Genomic DNA, 20,818 nt, shown 5'->3' on the forward strand with positions numbered 1-20,818 from the left:
AAAACTTAAAAATATAACTAACATATGACCGAACTATACCACTCCTCAGTATAGCCCTGAAGGAATTAAAGTCAGCATACCATAGAGATACCTGCATTCCCATGTTTATCATAGCACAACTCACAATAGCCAAGTTAGCTCAGATGTCCACCAAAAGATAAATAGGAAAAGAAAATGTGGAATATAAACGTGATGGAATATTATTCAGCTACAAAAAATGAACAATATTATGTCATTTTCAGGAAAATGTATGGAACTAGAGATCATCATGTTAAGCAAAATAATCCGGACTCAGAAATTCTGACAAATATCACACATTTTCTCTCATATGTGGAATATAGAAAATAAAAGATGATATGAAAGTAGAAAGGAAAGTATCATAGAAGAGAAAGGGAACAGGGGGAGGGGAAAAGTAGGGTAAAGGAAGGTAATGTGGGGTGAATATAACCAAAAATGTTATATACCTATATTAATATGTCACAATGAAACCATTATTCCATATAATCAATATGCACTAATAAAAAATAAACTAAAAAAGGGGGATGTTTTCCTGTGATGTAAATATTATCAATACCTTGGTCTTCCTAAAGAAAATAACCCAGAAATTAATATTTTAGAGAAATAAATATGGAGTTAGAAGCATCAAAATATGGTAGCTTCACTTTCAATTTTTAACAGAACTAAATACAGGTTATATTTGAAACAAATGTGTTATTTTCTTAGAATTTCACAAAGTGAGTCACCAAATCTGTGAGAAAGGAAATGCAAATTTCTCATGAAAAAAAAAATTGATGTAGAATCTTCAAAGTATCTTACCACAAGATAAGAAATCCACCATTCTATTTGAATTTCAACTAATCATTTCAAATAATGATATCAAATAATACTTTAATTTTTCATGTGTATACTCACAATATATTTATTACTTCTCTGCTTATTTTTAGGGTACTTTGAATCCCTATTGTGTGTTATGGGATGACTCAAAAACGTAAGTGACAGATGTTTTCTTAAATTATTTTGAACTAAATATTCAAAGCACATTAAATTATTTCAGCTGCCTGCTAGTTAACAGGAATGTGATAAGTCAGTAGGATGTGAGTTATACACAGAAAGAAAACATTCTCCTCTTTGAATCTGTAAGAGAGCATGATGAATGTGTGATGATGCCATTGGGTTACTTCTTAAGAAAGGATTGCATTACCTAATGAGTAAAGCACATTGCAATGTAAATTCATTGAGGGCTTTTTTAAAAGCTCTGAGATTTTAGAATTATAGAAGCTCAAATGCTATTTCAATATCTTGTCCTAGTAATTCAGCTTAGCATTGCAGAATAAAACAGCAATCTCTGTGGTCATTTAGCTCAAACATTACTTGCATGACCTTGTGTCTATTATCAGAATAAAGCAATATTTATATGGTCCTTCCAAACCGCATTCTTATAAAAGCACTGAATGATATCATCTGATTTTTATTCATAAGTTTTACAAATTCATGAAGACAAAAGAAAATAATTGTACTAAATAGAATGAGTACTTCTTTCATGATTTTTTAATTGTCAGTACAAGTAATTGCAATGAATCTGGTCAAACTCATATTTATCTCGTTGATAATTCTAAGAGATTTTAATGTCTCAAAAAGCAGGAAAAAAAACCCATAGTTAAGTCTAAGACTTCAATACCATATATATTTACTGTGGCTTCCAAATTCTTTTTGGCCTTTTTTGGGGGGAAGGTTTTGTTTATTTTGTTTTATTTTCTTTGCTTTTGCATGAAGAGAGAGGAGACAAGTATGAATCAATCCCTAAGGTAAACACTACCATGTGTTTTATGTCAGAGCACCATGTTGTTGAGCTCTGTGTTTTCTAAGAATTTTCTCTGGAGTTCTTCCCCTGAGATTTGCTCTACATCTGAGGTTTTATGAAGTCACTTCCTCTCCCAGAGTATAGATGAGAAACATGCTTAGAATTTCTAGGAAAAGGGCAAACCCCCTGATACTCTTCTCAGTCCTATCATACTGATATAATTTAAACTACAATTATCTTCATGGGGATGACAAATCAATAATGTTAAGCAGTTTTTTTTACTATAGGTTCTGATGTCTTATGGATCCTCTTCTTCAGGAACCTAGTACCATAAAGAGATGCCCATCTTGTTCTGGTAGTAATATGAGCTGGTTGCCCTTACTGATGCCATGATTATCTTCTTTTTTGAAATCTCATAGAGAAATTTATGGTAGAAAAATGCTCCCAGGCTTTGCCATTTCTACCATTAGCTAGAGAAGACTGGTGGTATATTCTAAGATGCTTCTTGATGTGTTGTATAGCTGAGGGAAAAGTGAAATGCTACAAAAATCTAATTGAATATTTTCTGCTCAAGGAAAAACTCCTTATTATAGCTATTTTAATATCCATGAATAATAACTAACTTTGACTTAGTTTTGGTATCTTTTAGTAGGAAGAATGTGGTTGTATATTGATACAAACAGGGGAAAGTGTTAATTATTCCCAAAGTCCTTTAGGACTGTTCAAATGACACTATAAGAAGACCCAGTTGCCTGCTTCGCACCTTCTTTTAGTTTCCTTTCACAGACAGGGTAATATGTTAAATTTAATTTAAAAACTATTGGTGTTTGAGGTCAGTGTTATTCTTCAGAATCAACCACACTCATTTCCCCTCACCATGGTCTTATCCCTCTCAAAGAACATGTGTAGTTTTACAAAACTCAACTTTCCACTTGTCCTTGAAGAAAACTCACCTGGAAGAGGAGATGTATTTAGCTGTGTTTCAAAGCAGATGATTTCAAGAGATCAATGTAGTTAGTGTTTCCTTGATGTATCTGAAAACAATCAAAAAGCTCTCCTTTGTGACAGAACTTCTGTCCCATCTTGCTTTTTGTCAGATAGTCTCATCATTCAAATTATTTTTCTGGGTGAGTTTTTCAACAGTGAAGGTTAAGGCAACTTTATTTCTTCTTTCACATCTGTTTTTCTGTTCCAATCATGTTTGGTATTAAACAGTATTGTAGATCCTTCAAATATAGTTAATAGTGGAGACATAATACTACTTTTTGAAAAATACAGACAAGAGTTGACTTAAATGATATCTTAAAGATCTCAATAATAAAGTTGAGATTCGAAATTGTGCTTTGATTTTAGTTTATTAAGTTTTCATCCTGTTTAAATTTTTTAATTAATTTTTAATAACAAAAGCAATTCATTCAAATATTTTACTTATAAAAGTTTAAAACCCACTGTTAAGGTAAAAAGATTCATTAATCATCACCACCTTGGATCTCTACACCCACCCATATCCCCAAAGTCACTCTTTCTTACATTTTATCATGAATAATTTCTGACATACTTTAACACACTGAAATATATATGCAGTTATGGATATCAACCAAATTTTTACATACATGTTATGTTACTTATAATATGCCTCAATTTTAAATTCAATATATGTTTTGGAAATTTTTATATTATATTATATATTTGCCTTTCCTTATTCCTGCTTCATCATATAGACATATCATAATTGATCTAGTATTCCCTAAATCAAGAGCTATTGAAGTGGTTTCTAATTAATTTTCTTCTGTAAACTGTTTTTCTCTGTTTCTCCTTGTACATTTTTCCTAAAGGATGTCTCTGGCCACTTAATCCATAGTTTTACTCTCTTGTTCTCTTCATATCACCCTGTTTTATTTTTCTTACAGCAGGTCTCCCTACTTTCTTATTTGTTTAGTTTCTGACTCTCTCTGCCACTAGAAAATAAGCACCATAAGAGATATGCTTTAAGCTGGGAGTAGTGGCACACACCTGTAATCTTAGTGACTTGAGAGGCTGAAGCAGAGGATCATGAGTTCAACGCCAGCCTCAGCAACTTAGAAAGGCCATAAGCAACTTAGCAAGACTTCATTTCAAAATAAAATATAAAAACAGGGCTGGGGATGTGGCTCAGTGGTTAAGCACCCCTGGGTTCAATCCCTGGTACAAAAAAAAAAGAAGAAGAAGAAGAAGAAAGAGAAATGCTTTATGTTTCTTATCCACCATTGCACTTTTAATGCCTTTTAGAGTAGGATATTTTACACATCACATCTAACAAATACTTGTTAGCTAATTTTATGTACAAATGAAGGTTTACCAATTTCTCAAGTGTTCGTCTTATTGAAGAATTAATACTCCCATTTCTGTTTTGTTTTATCAGTTGATAAATATTTCTAGCAATTATTACCCTAATATTTGAAGGGAGGATGCTACAACTTGTTACAGTACTGTTCCATTACAAACAAATAATTTTATTTCTAACTGTAATCTTTTGCCACAATAATATCAAACAAAGGCATTTTATTTGAGTATCATAAAGCACAAGAATTTTAGACAATTTAAAAACATATTTTGATTTGCTTTGGCTCACTAATTAACAGAACGACAAAAATACTTCATCACATGTGACCCATGAAACAAGTTGATAATAATTTCTTGTTTCAAAAATAGTCTTATTTTAGTAGGAGGAATATTTCTTTTTAAAATTTATTTATTTATTCTAATTTGTTATATATGACAGCAGAATGCACTATAATTCATAATACACATATACAGCACCATTTTTCAGCTCTCTGGTTGTGCATGAAGTAGAGTCACACCATTCATATCTTCATACATATACTTAGGGTAATGATGTCCATCTCATTCCACCATCTTTCCTACCCCGCTGCCCTCTCCCTTCTTCCCTGCCCTTTGCCCTATCTAAAGTCCCTCTATTCCTCCCATGCCCGCCCCCATCCTCATTATGGATCAGCATCCTCATATCAGAGAAAACATTTGGCATTTGTTTTGGGGGGATTGGCTTACTTCACTTAGAATTATATTTTTCAACTCCATCCATTTACCTGCAAATGCCATAATTGTATTCTCTTTCAAAGTTGAGTAATAGTCCGTTGTGTATATATAATCACAGTTTCTTTATCCATTCATCTACTGAAGGGCATCTGGGTTGGTTCCACAAGTTAGCTATTGTGAATAATGCTGCTATGTGAATCACATTGATGTGGCTGCGTCACTGTACTATGCTGTTTTTAAGTCCTTTGGCTATAAACTGAGGAGTGGGATAGCTGGGCTAAATGGTGGTTCCATTCCAAGTTTTCCAAGCCTTTTAAATTTTTTTTCTAAAATGGGTTACAGAGTTATTGCTTGACTGATTTATAATCTGCATGTTTTTTGAGTTGATCTGAATTTGAATTTAGAGTATTGGATTATATGTCATGATTGCATTCCATGAAAAACCTATAATCCTTTCTTTAAATTATCCTGTAGTTTTTCTCTATGGAACCTCGATGTCATATATTTGATACTCTCAGGTCTGTGAAGGATCACATTTTTTTTCAAAAAATATTCTAGAGTTTTTAATTGCTGGTGTTTTCATTGTGGTCATTGCTTAACTATTACAACACAGTTTTATCAATCTATTTGTTATTTGTCTACCAGAAGCTTTTAGGAACTGAATTTTCCCATTTTTCTACATTTCAAATTGATTTATTGCTGTTAAGAGTAATGATATTCATATCTCGACCAATGCTAACATTGGCTTATTTTGTCTCAAAAGTTAAATCACTAGATTGAAGTGATACCTCTCCTTTCCTTCTGTTATCCTGATTTCTCCATACCCAGAACATCTTCCTCTACTTTTATCATTCACATTGGAAGACTGTATTTCATTTACCTCAAAATATAATACCTGGTAAATATAAAGCTAACACCCCACCCTCATCCCATCATCCTAGGAATATTGCTGTTTTCTTTGCTTTCTGGCTGATTGACATGCCTATGCATTAGATACACACACACACACACACACACACACACGCACACACACATACATATGGAGAGATCTATTACCTCTTAGAAATTCTAAGCCATTATACCCAACTTCTCTATTAGATAGCCAACCTCTATCCTACAGGGAATAACCAAGTAAAGCATTTCTTTCATAAGACTGTTTAAACTAAGGGAAAGCAAATATGGATAAAAAGTAAAAAGCATAAGAAAGTGGTTTTGTTGGACACATTATACAATAGTTAATAAAGAAACCAACCACCTAAAACAATAATGTAATGGTCTTATTGATTGAGAGGGTGGGTATGAAAGACTCTATAGAGTTGCGGTTACCTATGGAGCCATTTTTGGTTTTTGTTTTGCATGGGTTTTTTTGAGGGGGAGACGGGGGGGGGGATGAAGAAAGTCTATAGTCAAAATATTCAGCATATTTATATCATTATTCCATTAAGTCACTATTTCTAGAATTTCCTGGTGATTCAATTAGCCAAAGACAGAATTTTAAAGCTATTTAACTTCAAGGAGGTTTATTATTTTTCCTGTACATATTGGTCTGCTAAAATATGTAAAAGTATAATTCAGGACATCATGATAGTTCACACTTTGGAAGTAAATCATATTTAAGGTATTCAGTTTCCAAATGAACTCATTGTGTAATTTCATCCAATATATGCCCTAGGTATCAACATGTTCAAATTTACTGGACAGTTCTTAAGACCATGTTGGCTTCTCTGTAGTTGGAATAGTAAGAAAAATACTATTTTGGCTGGGCATGGTGGTACCTGCCAGTAATCCCAGCTGCTCTGCAGGCTGAGACAGGAGGATTTTGAGTTCAAAGCCAACCTCAGCAAAAGCAAGGCATTAAGCAACTTAGTGAGACCCTATATCTAAATAAAATTCAAAATAGGACTGGGGATGTGGCTCTGTGGTTGAGTGCCTCTAAATTTAATCCCTAATATTCCCCCAAAATAATAACAATGCCCAATATTAGAAGATTTATTGGTTACTATTGATGTTTGCTATTGATAACACTTTTGTTTTTGCAAAACAACCATGCTTTTTTTCAGAAAATGCTGTAAAAAACAGAAATCTTAATTTTCCTTAAATATAACAGTAAAATGAAAGATTCCTTGGTAGAAAACTGAATAAAGTTTTATTTACTTTTCCCTTTTCTGCCATAGTATACTATGCCTTAGTTTTTGAAGTTTCATGATATTCATTATTGAATGTTTTCTCATGAAGACATTATAATCCAAAATGACCTTTTTTTTTCTTTTTATCCCTTAAGATATTTCATAAAATTTTAAAATGTTTTATGTTACATTACAAATTTTGTGACATTGAATGTTAAGTGCCCAGTCTCCTAAAGGAGCATTTCTAAATTTGTTAGTGTACAAATAACCACTTTTAAATGATAAAGTTTACCTAAGTGCTTGTAATATTATTTACAACCCATTATGTCCATTAGGGCAAGCTATAAAATTCAAGAAACACTGCATAATTCCATCGACATGAATATGGAGGGCAAACATTGGGAGTAAAATGGTGACATGTGCTCTTTATTGTAACCCTTGCCTGAACCCCCTAATGTAGGGATTGGCAAACTATAGCCTGAGGCACAAGTTCAGACTACTGGCTGTTTTGTAAATAAAGTTCTATCAGACATAGTCATGCCTGGTTATGTGTTGTCTGTGTCTACTTTTGTACAAGAACTGCAGAAGTGACTCACAACAGAAATGACAATACTCACAAATCCTAAAATATTTACTATCAAGTCTTTTATAGAAAAAATAATTGTCAACCCCTGCCCAAACAGTGTTTTCCAGTGGTTTTCCAGTCTTGGCACAAAGAAAATATTGATTAGCTATCACATTGGGGTAAATGAAGGAAGATGTTTGCAAGCAGGGTCAGGATAGGGTGGAGAAAATTGATCCATTCATTCTGAAAAAAAACTCAACCATCATTTTTTTTTTTTTTCCAAATATAGCTTCATCCATAATCTGTCTCCTCTTCATCTGGAGCTCTGACAAAGAACTTTTTCCTGTATTCCTTCATCTCATAAACTCTCTTCCATATTTTTTCTTTTGCTGCTATGGTTTGGAAATGGTTTGAGTATGTCCTGCAAAGATTCATGTGTTGAAATTTAATCCCCATTGTAAAGTATTAAGAGGGTAGAAACCAATCTCACTATGGTGATTAAAAGTAGAAACTTTGGGATATAATTAGGATTAAATAAGGTCATCAGGGTTGAGCCCCCATGATTGAATGCTCTTAGCTTTGTAAGAAAGCAGCCAAACAGAGGACAGAAAAACAAACACACACTTACACTGTCTCTTGTCTTATTATGCCCTGTGCCACCTTAGGGACTCTGTTAGCCATAAGACCATTACCAGATTAAGTTCCTTAACCCTGTACCTCCAGAACTGTGAGCCACAATAAATTTAATTTATTTATAAAGTAACCCATGCTCAGATGCTTTGTTATAGTAATGCATAAGAAACTAATAGACCCCCTCAAATATGCATTTCAATGTATCATCCAGTTCACTAATTCTCTCATCAGTGTTGTCTAATCTGTTATTTGATTATGCATAGTTTTAAATTTGTAGCTGTCATTTTTTTCATTTGTAAAATTTGCATTTGATATAATTTTTATCTGCTGCATTGTTTTTCAGAGTGTTCTAGTCCATGAAGGTATTTTTAAGTTTTTGTTTTATTTCTTCTATCTAGTAAACACAACTGTTTTATAATCTGTGACTGATAATTCTTACAGTTGAACTATTCAAGGGTTCATCTCTACTCTCTTTTGTTTCCTCTAATCCTTACTCAGATTACTTTATTTCCTAGTGTGCTAGGTTATGCCATATTAAACACCCCTAAAAATTATTGGAAAGACTATTTTGAAGTCAAAAATAAAAGTACATTTATCCGAAGATAATTTGCATTTTTCTCTACTTAATGCTTGGTAATATTTTTGTAACTGAGGATCACTTAAATTGAACTGAGTCCAGAGGCTCCTTGGACCACTTGGGTGTTGTGAACACAGACTGCAAATTCACCTGAGGGATGGATAATTTTAATTTTTTCCCCAAATATATTTCAAAACTTCTAATAATATTTAAATGAGAAGATTAATATAAAAATATCTTATTGCTGGAAATAGGAAATCTAAATCAGTATCTCCTCTCACATACAATTCTTAAATGATAGACAAATGTCCCACAGCATGCATATAAGGAAATGCAACCCTAAAGAGCTCTAAGTGTACACCTTCCACAAAACTTATATCTTCTTCCTTATGGTACAATTTTATATTTTCCTATAAACTTCAGTATTTGAAGAATGTAAGTATGTCACATTCATGTTTGTAAATTCTACTGAAGAATTCAAAATACTATTCTATAGATTCATTAATTAATCTTACAAGTCTTTCTTGAAAATTTATGATTTGTTTTGCTGTTCAAGGGCTTGACATATGTATCAGAGAACAGATAAAAAAACACCTGCCTTATTAGTTTTATATGGGGGAAGGGTTTTGGGAAGCAATGACAACATAAGATATATGAATACCTAGTGTATTAAAAGATAAAATTTTTATGAGTGGATGAATCAAGATAAGAAGAATAAGGGATGCCACTTATATCAGTTGATTTATTTCCATTCCTTAGATTGACTTATTCCAAGATGCCATCATTCATTTATAAAATTAATGTTCATCTAGCAGTTCTGCAAATGGGCAGGGTATCACTTCAGGAACCCATCTGGCTTTCATGAGTCCACTGAGAGCTACATTTTATTTTAGAGTTCTCTTGTGTTCCATTACCTTCCCTCAAGTGGCCTTCTATCTTCTGTCTGCAGTCTGAATGCCTTTACCCCAACCCTACAGTGGTCATTATCCCAACTGTTTAGTTACATTATATAATGCCTGAGAGGTGTAGACATAAATTATGAAATGAAAGGTACATATTTTATGAAGTCAAAACAGTCAAGAATTCTGGTCAATATACTTATTTGTATGAAAGGATTTTTTAAAATCAGGAATCCATGTGTGTTAGTTAAAACTAAACAAAATAGTAAAGGAGATGTGTCTACTCTTTAATATCAGTTTTCAAGCAGATTATTAAAATTCATGAACAAAAACTCTTTGCCTTATTCATGGTTATTTCTAAATTCAAAAATATAACCAATGACATCTAGATAATATTTTTCTATAGTCAATTATTTACCATATGAATAATGATCTGGAAAAGCCATAGTATTTTAAATGAATAATATTGTTCAATATTCCTTTCTATTGTTTAGTGAAAATTGTATAGGAAATCAAGGTTCCCAATTTTCCAGTTAAGTTTGTCTATGTATTTGAGGTTATGTAACTGAAAATTAGTTAAATTTTTGAATCAATATTATGCAAAACTATAACTAAAATAGCTAGAATATGTCTAATTCCATTAAGTTCTATATTACTTTAAAAATCAAAGAGATCATAACATTGCCTATTACATAGGTGGCTGTGAGGATCACCTGAAAAAAAGTCTTCTATCAACGTTGGCCCACTAACTAAAATATGTCAGGTGCTCAATAAAGGTCTAGGGTATGCTCAAGTTGTCTGGTTCATTGGCTGGTTAGTGGGATGATCTAACAAAGAGAATAGCTGTTCATATTATTTAAACAATGGGTTTCGTGTTTCTGAAAAAGTTATTTTTTAAAGGTGCCATATATTTTTGGAAGAATTTCAAGAATAGGAAGGGGAAAACCATAACCCAGGGAACGTAAAGATAAGAAATGCAGCCAGGTGCCACAAAAACTCTCATCAGAGTCTGCACTGTGTGAAACAGATTTTGTGCATATTGCCCCAAATACCTGCTTACTTCCTCTTATCCTCAGAAAGTCACTGAGGTCATTTCCAAAGTATTTACTTAAACAAAATGTTTTAGAAATCAATAATAGCAAAACTGGGAACTCCTCCAATATTTGTCACCAATTTATACTGCTCTTAGGGTCCCTGGGATGATTCCAAGTGGCTCTTTTGACAAGATTTTTTAAATTATGTTGTTAAAAATTAATGGAGGTAGTATTAATAGGAGCAACCTAGAGATGACTGGTAAAGGATAGGCCCCTGGCGAACCTTTCTTAATTTACTAATGTCTGTGGTTCTATTTCAAAAAGACACAGGCTTTAATGTGCTGATAATTCATGTTAGATAATTTTAGAATTGTATGTTTTTATTTTTTATTTTTTTTATTTTTTTTTTAAAGAGAGAGTGAAAGAGGAGAGAGAGAGAGAAAGAGAGAGAGAGAGAGAGAGAGAGAGAGAGAGAGAGAATTTTTTTAAAATATTTATTATTTTTTAGTTCTCGGCGGACACAACATCTTTGTTGGTATGTGGTGCTGAGGATTGAACCCGGGCCGCACGCATGTCAGGCGAGCGCGCTACCGCTTGAGCCACATCCCCAGCCCGAATTGTATGTTTTTAATCTTTGAATGACTCAAGCTAAAATTTCCCCTACTTATATATTTTATAAACAACAGACTGGACATTTTCCTTAATATTTAATTTGCTATTTTCCTTTCTTAATTTAAGCTTCAGAATTGCCTACCTGTACTCTAGTTAATAACTATTTTATAAGTTTCATATAACAAAAACACTCAGTAATTAATACTACCTAATATTTCTCCTTAGACATTATTAACCAACTGTGGTTCATTTTCTGTTACTATAATGAAAGACTTGAGTCTAGGAACTTATAAAGAAAGGAGGTTTATTTAGCTCAAAGTTTTGGTGTCTGAATATCTAAATAACATAGAGTTGATGATACGCCAGTTAATGATGAGTTCTGCTTCCTCGCATGTTCAAGTTTGAACATTAGAGAAGCACACCAAGGCAAGCATTATTAAAGCAGGGTTTATTTAAAAGGGGGTAACACAGACTTCTCCCAGGAGGGAGAAGGGGGCCATAGCTGGTATCCTGGTATCCCCAGAAGCGAGGTGTTCTGCCCTTTTTAAATATCCTAGGCTTCCTTTGCTCTCCTGCCTCTTCCCCTTATCTTTCTCCTTCCTCCTTACATGACTAGTCCCAGGAATGCTCTGTGGGATGGCCAAAAGGTAGGAAACAGGTGGGCTGAAGAGGAAAGGGCAGGATGGAGCAGCCCTGGACACATTAATTAACAACTTTATAGCTCCCTGTAGGGAGGGGCAATTCCTGGGACAGGTTACCTTAGCAACAGGTTGGAGCAGGGGCGGGTTCTTGATAAGGGTGGAGGAAGGGCTCTGAAGGAATTAACATTTCAATCCCTCAGGGGACAGTCTCCAACTTCCCTGGACTCACTCAAAACTGGCCGGACTCAATCTGACCTGACTCGATTTACCTATCTATACTGACTGCCTGTCTAATTCTGGTTTCATTGGTTCTGGCAAGCGCTTCATAGCAAATGGACTTACATGTAATGTAGGAGAAAAGAAGAAACCATATGGTAAGAGACGAAGCCAAAGAAAACTGAGGTCCCATAAGGAAATCTACATTAGTCCCTTCCATGGGCAGACTTCCAATGACCTAATGACCTTCCACGAGGCCACACTTTTTAAAGGTCTAACACATGTTAACATCACCACACTGGGGGAAAAAGCTTCCCACACATGAACCTTGGAGAAAATGTTAAAATCATATCCACAACATAGCACTACTTAATCTATTATGTATTTGTAAATAGCTCCTAAAATCACTACTAAAATTCTTCTCTAAAATGTTCAAAATATAGAGTTGAACGAACATTAGTAAATATGAGGTCAACACAAAGAAAATTATTTTAGTGTTTGGTTAAAAATTACATAGGTTCTAGGTTCAACTTTGGAGGCTACTGAGGAGAAGTAATATGATAAGAATGCACATACTGATAATGATTTTGGTTGAAAATTAAAGTCTTCTGTTTAATCATTTTCATTTGTTTGAAAAAACAGACATAAGTAATTATACCTGATGGTTATAAATCAGTAACAACATTTTGCAGATTATATTTGGAATCAAACTGACTTCTTATTGCAAATGACATTTTGCAAAATTTGAAAATAAAAGAAGGTATTAAAATATATGCAGTCATGGTCTAAATAGGAAGGTAATTTGGAAATCTACACTTAAAAATATATTAATATCCCCAATATAATAGTTAAAAACTATATTGCCAATGCACAACATATAAAAGGCTGTGCATCCACTGCTTTTACAAACAGCTGGTGGTGTTGTGAAACTGCTTTTGGATGCAATTAGTAGAATTGTATTTTTGACAAGAACTGGGCAAATTCCTTTTCTCTGAATTTTCACCAAAATCAACACTATCCTAAGATGGTATACTTAATAGGCTAACTCGAAGTGGATGGTACTATTTCCTGTCACTTGCAGATTGTAGTTATGATCTTTTAAAGTGAGGTTGTGTTTACTAGGTTTTATGAAACTGTACTTGAGATTATAGCTAAGGACTTGAAATTGGCTACAGGGTTATTTGGTTGTTATTGTTACTTGGTTGGTTGTTCATTCAATTTTCTTGGAGAGTGAGAAGAGAGGGAAAAAAAGACTCATTAAAGAAAGTTTTCTACACATGTGTATTTTTATCTATTTCAACTATCACAGTGGCAATAGCCCAGAAAATGCTAAATGTAGATACCTGTGTACTTGAAATATATATTCAATTAAGCTGACTCTGAAATTTAATCAGTCCACAAGATTAAAAAAAAATGTAGTCTAGTCTGCAAAGGATTCCTTTGCACACATCTTAAACTATGTTATTAGACACATAATTGAAACTATATAATATGAAGTCTCAGAATTCAGTGCAGTAAAATACTACTTAATCAAAGACTACATCTAGTCAGCTTCCCACCTGGAAGCCCAAACATGTTGAATCCTATACTGTATGTAACTTGAGTCTAAACTACAACTGGATTTCCAAAAAGGACCATCCATCTCCACTACCTACAAAGGGAATTTTATGTATTTTGTTTCATTTATGTTAACTTCAAGTCTCCTGACAAGATAGGTGAAACTTAGAGAGTTTAACATTATTGTTCTAAAGTCATTACTGTCCATATCATGTAATCTAGAAATGTGTGGAAAACAGAAAAATAACTGGTTATCCAGGTGTGAATTCTAAACTGATTTGGTACTATGGTCTGAATGTTTGTGTACCCCTAAACTGATTTGGTATTATGATTTGAATGTTTGTGGGGCATCCGGGTATTGATTGGGTCAAGGTATTAGTGTTCTCATAAGAAAAGTGCCAAGAGGGCTTTCTTGCCTCTTCTACCATATAAGGACACATAGAAAGGAACTCTCACCAGTCCCTGAATCTGCTGGCAGCTTGATTTTGAACTTTCCAACCTCCAGAATGATAAGCAATAAATTTCTGTTGTTCATAAATTACCCAGAGTAAGGCATCTTGTGAGAGCAGCCCAAATGAGCTAAGGCAGTTGGAAAGTCAGAAGAAATTCTTTATGCAAAAGTTATAAGTAGACGAAAATGGAAAATAGTCCATAGAGAGCTAGCCAGTACTGCAGCTAACTGAAAAATAATACCTTTGTTTGAAAAGATCTCAGGCTACTCATGCACCTGTGTTACAGATGAGCAACTATCCTTTTAATAATCATTTTAATTAAAAGAAAATTTATGCCTTAGCTCAATGTAATTTCTATGTTGCTAAGAGGTTTCAGCCTGACCTAAGTACAAGTCACAAGCCGTGGCGATGTATGCTCTCTTTCAAAAGCTAAGCACAAAAAAATTTACCTTCTATAGATTCAGGCACACAAAACTTAGTAGATGGTCTTGAGTGATATTGGCTCTCCCAGGGAAGCCTCTTCTCATCTTTGGATCCCTTACTATGTGACCCCATTTTATTTTTTCTAACACCTACACATAATACTTAGAGCAGATTATGTATTTTATAAATACTTGCTAAATTAAAATTTAATGAATTGTTCAATTGTATAACAAATTTGCACAGTGACTTCCTTGTCTATATGAACATACTTGTTACACTAAAAAAGTGGTAAGTTTTGTGGATAGATAAAAAAAAAGAATACAATACTATTTCAAAGTTGATAGCTCATCTGGTTCAATATATGTGTGTGGTATAGCCATCTTATGTTTTTCTGAAAGTTGAAATGTTCATGTTCTACCTTTTCTTTCCTTTCAAAAGCGAAATAAGTTCTTTTTGCCACAGAAAATACAGTGATTCAGTGTTCATGGGAAGAATTCATAATTCAGGCTCTTATTTTCACACTGCCTTTCAACAACACCTACGCCACCCAGAATAATAATGTGCTAAACTACAGAGCCGCAAAGCATTTCAATAAAAGAAAGAAATTATTTTCATAATTACTGATAAGTTCTTAATTTGTTCTGCTAAATGGTAAATCAACCACAATTGGTGAAAGAAACTATTCTTATGCAAAGAGATTGCAGGTTTATAAAAGGAGGCTTATGTTTGTCTTGAAATACTAGGGAGTGATAATTTAATTTTTAAGAAGACAAAGGGTTAATTAGTGGAAGTTCTTTGAAACTCTAAAGAGAAGTATCATGTTTCTTTCTGATATTTAAAATGCTCAGTAAAGTCACTTACAGATTTCTACTATTATTAAAAGTAGATAATAGTATTTTCTATGAATAGTGTTAAAAGATGTCAGGAGTACATGAATCAGTTCAAACTCTCATTAAATTTGTCAAAAATATTAGCATATTTATTGAGACATACTCTGAACATAGGCATAATCATTCATTTTATAAAGTATATAATTTCAGATTTTTTTGTATATATCAATTAGATGCTTAATAATTATAGATTAAAGGGAATATTTGGTGAATGAGTGAGTGGATTGATGAAGGAACACTTACATCAGTCTTTTTTCCTGAACTATTACTGTCTTCCTTTCAGGATACGTAGAAATATCATACACTCTTCTGAGTTTCTGCTATTAGGGATAAGTAAATTAATAGTACACTGAAACCTCATTATTCGGCATCACTGGAGAATAAAATATCTGACAAAGAAAATTCCAGTAAAGTGAGTTTCTCTTTCATAACCACGTACAATCCTTTTAAAAGTCTTTCTAGGATTTACTTGATCTCCTCATATCTGTATTAAGAACATACTCCATTTAAGAGAGGGAACATGGGAGGAATAGACGAACATCTAGATAGGGCAGAGGGGTTGGAGAGGAAGGAAGGGGACATAGGGTTATAAATAATGGTGGAATGTGATGAACATTATTATCCAAAGTACATGTATAAAGACACAAATTGGTGTGAATATACTTTGTATACAACCAGAGATATGAAAAATTGTACTCTATATGTGTAATAAGAATTGTAATACATCCCGCTGTCATATACAAATAATTTTTTTAAAAGAGCATTGCAAAAAAAAAAAAAAAAAAGAAAGAAAGAAAGAACATACTCCAGGCTGACTCTTATGTTTTTGCCTTAGGATGTTCTCTCTCTCTCTACCAAGTAGCACATCTTTCAACCTTGGTATTTTTGGGAATTTAGAAACATTTCTGGCTCTACCTACTAGATATCAGCAAGATACCAGTAGCACTCTCCACCTCATGGTTCTGATAACTAAAACTATCTCCAGATATCACCAAATGTCCCTGCAGTTGGGGCTGGGCAAGTTCATCCCTGGTTGAGAACTATTGGTAGAGGAGAACTATTGAAAATTGTAGACTTCTGCCCCCAAATTAGATCTACTCTGAAGAGTATATAAATATTATGTGGGTTTTTTTGTTTGTTTGTTTTGTTTTGTTTTTGCAACTTAAATTTCCAAATGGGTCTAACATATATTAAGTTTCAGAATTATTATTTAAAATAGCCCTTTTAGCCTTTTATTTTTAAACTTCTCTTACCTACGTGCAAAAATCAAATAGCCATAGAGAGTATGTAAACTTAACATTACACATCTTTCTAAGCCCTTACTGTCCTATGGGTTATTCAATACCTTTTGTTCAAGGAAGTGCGTGGCCTCAGTACTTCTGTGCCTTCAGCTCTTGTTGGGCCTCTTGGGAAACCTGGCCATGCTGCAATTTGCCTGTAATGATGTCCTGTACATAGCAAAGTAAGGAGTGAGGTCACTGGACAGACCATCCTTTCACTGGAAGTACACTATGGTCTTGCTTTCCAAGGCAAGTCATGAGTATTTCCAAATTAATGAGATAAATAGGAACCATAGTGGGTGGGTACCCAATGGCCATTCATTCACACACTCAGTGATATAGTCACTTACTATTCCATGCATTCTTGCATGGAAGGAAATGTGTTGCATGTAGATAGCAAAGCTATCAGACTTGCAGGTCCAACGAAGATTGCTCAGAAGAGACTATGCCTGAATTGATTCCTGAAGGTGCTATTAGCCTATTAAACATTGGGGTGGACAGAGGGAGGAAGTTTTCAAAACAGAACAAGCAGTACGCGTAATGGTACAGAGGGTGATGTTAGAGTATCTAGCTTGTTGAGAATACTTGGAATCTTGGTTCAGTGGGTGGAGGTGGTGGGCAGATCTAAGATGGGCAGCTCTAAGACTACAGACAGAAAAAAGCTTCAGAGTGCTGCAAGAATTCAGGCTGGACAGACAGTAGAGGGATTGGACCATGAAGGTGTGATGTAGAGGTGTGAACAGGCTAGGAAGTGTCTATGACCTAAAGCCAACAGAACTTGGTGACCTATAATATATGAGAAAGAAAGAGAAAGAAAAACTGAGGCTGTCTCTCAGAGTGGTCCAGAGAATCTATGCAACACTTCATCAATGTAGACTCTATTCTCTTCTGGAAGGAATTTACTTAATGTCTTTTGATTAGACATCAAAATTGATGACTTTCATGCTGTTATCTGTGGTCATTTAAATGGTTAAAGATGCCGTTTCTTCTTTCTGAAACAATTCATTTATTAGTTGCTACTGTGTTTATTTGCAAATGTGCTAGTAGTGATTTTTTTTAGGTCAAACTACTTTCTGACTTGGCAAAAACAGTGTTCTAACCTACAAATGCTAATTAATATTTAGCATTTAGATACACATATCCAAATTAAATTGGCATTCAAAAGATGAAAGATTAGATTATTCAACTGAAGAAAACTATCATTCTGTATTAATAATTGTATGTATTAGAACCTTGCTGCCATTACTTTCTTGAATGCATTTTTCTAGTGATTAGCACTCTGTATGCAACATAGGATTAAATATTAAAAAAAAACTTTACAACTTTTAAAAATTTAAAAATCCAAATCTCTAGTCATATGATGTAGGCTAAAAACACATTTGGATGCATTTGTTTGTGAAAAAAAAGTGCCAATGCCCAGATCAATCATCTATAAGGCTAAATATTTATATAGAGCATTTTGAAGTACATGTGTCAATACACTTTCATGAGGGCTTAAAATAATATAAATCACAGGTTAGTATAATTTAAACTTCACGAAGAGAACAAAAGCTATGTTCCTATTTGAAGGCATCAGTGTGGTCTTTCTGTTTTAGGACTTTGTTTAGCACAGAAAAACATAGCTTTTCCTTGGGTGTACTTTTCTTTATTCTAATTATCTCAAATCAGAATTAATGAACCCACAGTCTTATAATTTCCTTAGGCTGCTTTTCACCATAGTACCTACTATGTCTACAAGTTGTACTACTGAAGAGGAAACTGGACTGAATGGCAAGAATACAGATTATTTTTGAAAATTCTACTTGGTTTAAATAGTAGTCAGAATGGGAAAGATTAAGCATGGGAGGCTTTTAACATAGAAGGGTTCTGAAGTGGATTTTGTGAGGATAGAATCCCATGCATCCTCATAGTTAGAGGTGGAGGAGATGAACTGGGACACACAGCTGACAGGTGTACATTGAGGAGAGGGAAATAAATTTGTACGAAGATACACTCAACATATTAAGTTAGTGAAAATAATTATAATTAGCCTGGTAAGGCATGGAATACCAGTCAGTGAATAATATTAAATTCTAAGGAGATTGGGTTTAAAAATAATAATATTAAAGTCTAAGGAGATTGGGTTTAGATTAAGATTTACCAGTTTACCTAGATGTTTTGATAGTTTCGTCTGTCTGAAAGAAAGTTTAGTACTTTTGTTTACTTTTTCGTTTTAGTTCAAGAGTTCCTTCCAGAGTAATCATGAAGTGGTTTTTGAAAAAAGGCAAACAGAGATGCCTATTAAAATTAATTGCTTCTATGTCGTGGTATAGTAGAATGTGCACACATGTGCACATGCAGGAACTCTCACACACCTTGCTTGTTTGTAATTGCTATACTGCCTATGTATTTTCTTCATGTATATTCTAGCTTTATCATGCTAATTTTGACAATTTCTTTGTTAATATCATATAGGTACAGAGCAGATATAAACAGTAAACAAAATTTAATGTGAAAGAACCAGAATACCTTTAAAGACATTTGAAAATCACCATTTGTATGCACAGTTCCATCTCAGATTGTTTTTATGCTTAACATTAACTGGTTTTTGCTTTGTTTTGTTTTGTTGTTTTTGTTTTTATTTTGCAGTACTAGGGATTGAGCCCACAGGCACTCCACCACTTAGCAACATCTCCCAGTCCTTTATTTATTTATGTATGTATTTATTTATTTATTCATGGTATTGGGCATTGAGTTTCTCTACCACAGAGACACTCTCCCAACCCTTCTAATTTTGAGAAAGTATCTCATTAAGTTGCTGAGGCTGGTGTCAAACTTGCAATTCTCTTGTTTCATTCTCCCAACTAGCTTGGGTTACAGGTGTGCTCTGCCTGGCATGCTCCACTATTCAATTTCTTTTTTTAGTGGAAATTTTCATTTCTTTCTGAAACTTTTCAAATACTTTAGTTAGAGTGCTTCTAATATGAAAGTCTAGAAGTCCCTTTAGGTCATAAATGAATATACTTTTTTTATATTTCTTTTTTTAAAATTTTGTATTTGTTCTTTTTATTTATACATGATAGTGGAATGAATTTTGATATATCATGCAAACACGGAGTATAACTTCCCATTTTTGTGGTTGTACATGATGTGGAGTTACATTGGTCGTGTATTCATAAATTAATATAGGAAAGTTATGTCTGATTCATTACTGTATTTCCATTCCTATCTCTCCTCCTTTTCCCCCTCTCCCCCTGCCCCACATCTATTGTGAGTTAGCATCCATATATCAGAGAGAATATTTGGCCTTTGTTTTGGGGGAGATTAGTTTATTTCACTTAGCATGATAGTCTCCAGTTCCATCCATTTACCAGCAAATGCCATAATTTCATTCTTCTCTATGGTTGAGTAATATTCTATTGTGTATATATACCACATTTTCTTTATCCATTCATCTGTTGAAGGGCACCTAGGTTGGTTCCATAGCTTAGCTATTGTGAATTGAGCTGCTATAAATATTGGTCACATCACTATAGTATACTGATTTTAAGTCCTTTGGATATATGCCAAGGAGTGGTATAACTGGGTCAAATGGTGGTTCTATTTGAAGTTTTCTGAGAAATCTCCATACTGCTTTCCAGAGTGGTTGTACCAGCAATGTAGAAGTGTACCTTTTCTCCCCATCCTCACCAGCATTTATTGTTACTTATATTCTTGATAATTGTCATTCTGACTGGAGTGAGATGAAGTCTCAGTGTAGTTTTACTTTGTATTTCTCTAATTACTAGTGATGTTGAACACTTTTTTATATATTTGTTGACCATTCGTATGTCTTCTGTGAATGTCTGTTCAGGTCTTTTACCCATTTATTGATTAACTTGGGGTTTTTTTGTGGTTGTTGTTTTTGGGGTTTTTTTGTGTGTGTGTGTATGTGTGTGTGTGTATGTTAAGTTTTTTGAGTTCTTTGTATATCCTGGAGATTAATGCTCTATCTGAAGTGCAGATGGCAAAGATTTTCTCCCATTCTGTAGGCTCTCATTTCACGTTCTTGATTGTTTCCTTCACTGTGAAGAGCTTTGAAGTTTGACACCATCCCA

The 20,818-nt window shown here is 33.8% G+C and overlaps 1 protein-coding gene across 1 annotated transcript in view; it reads left to right on the forward strand.

The window, feature by feature from the left end:
* ADGRB3 (adhesion G protein-coupled receptor B3) overlaps nt 1–20,818 on the forward strand; it is a 696,487-nt gene that overhangs the window by 414,111 nt on the left and 261,558 nt on the right. Inside the window, exon 17 of the mRNA XM_081296489.1 lies at nt 945–988. Within this exon, the coding sequence (XP_081152615.1) occupies nt 945–988 (44 nt within the window). The remainder of the gene's footprint in view (nt 1–944; nt 989–20,818) is intronic.

This window comes from Spermophilus citellus (assembly GCF_964194105.1).
Source record: "Spermophilus citellus genome assembly, chromosome: 5".
Lineage (NCBI taxonomy): Eukaryota > Metazoa > Chordata > Mammalia > Rodentia > Sciuridae > Spermophilus > Spermophilus citellus.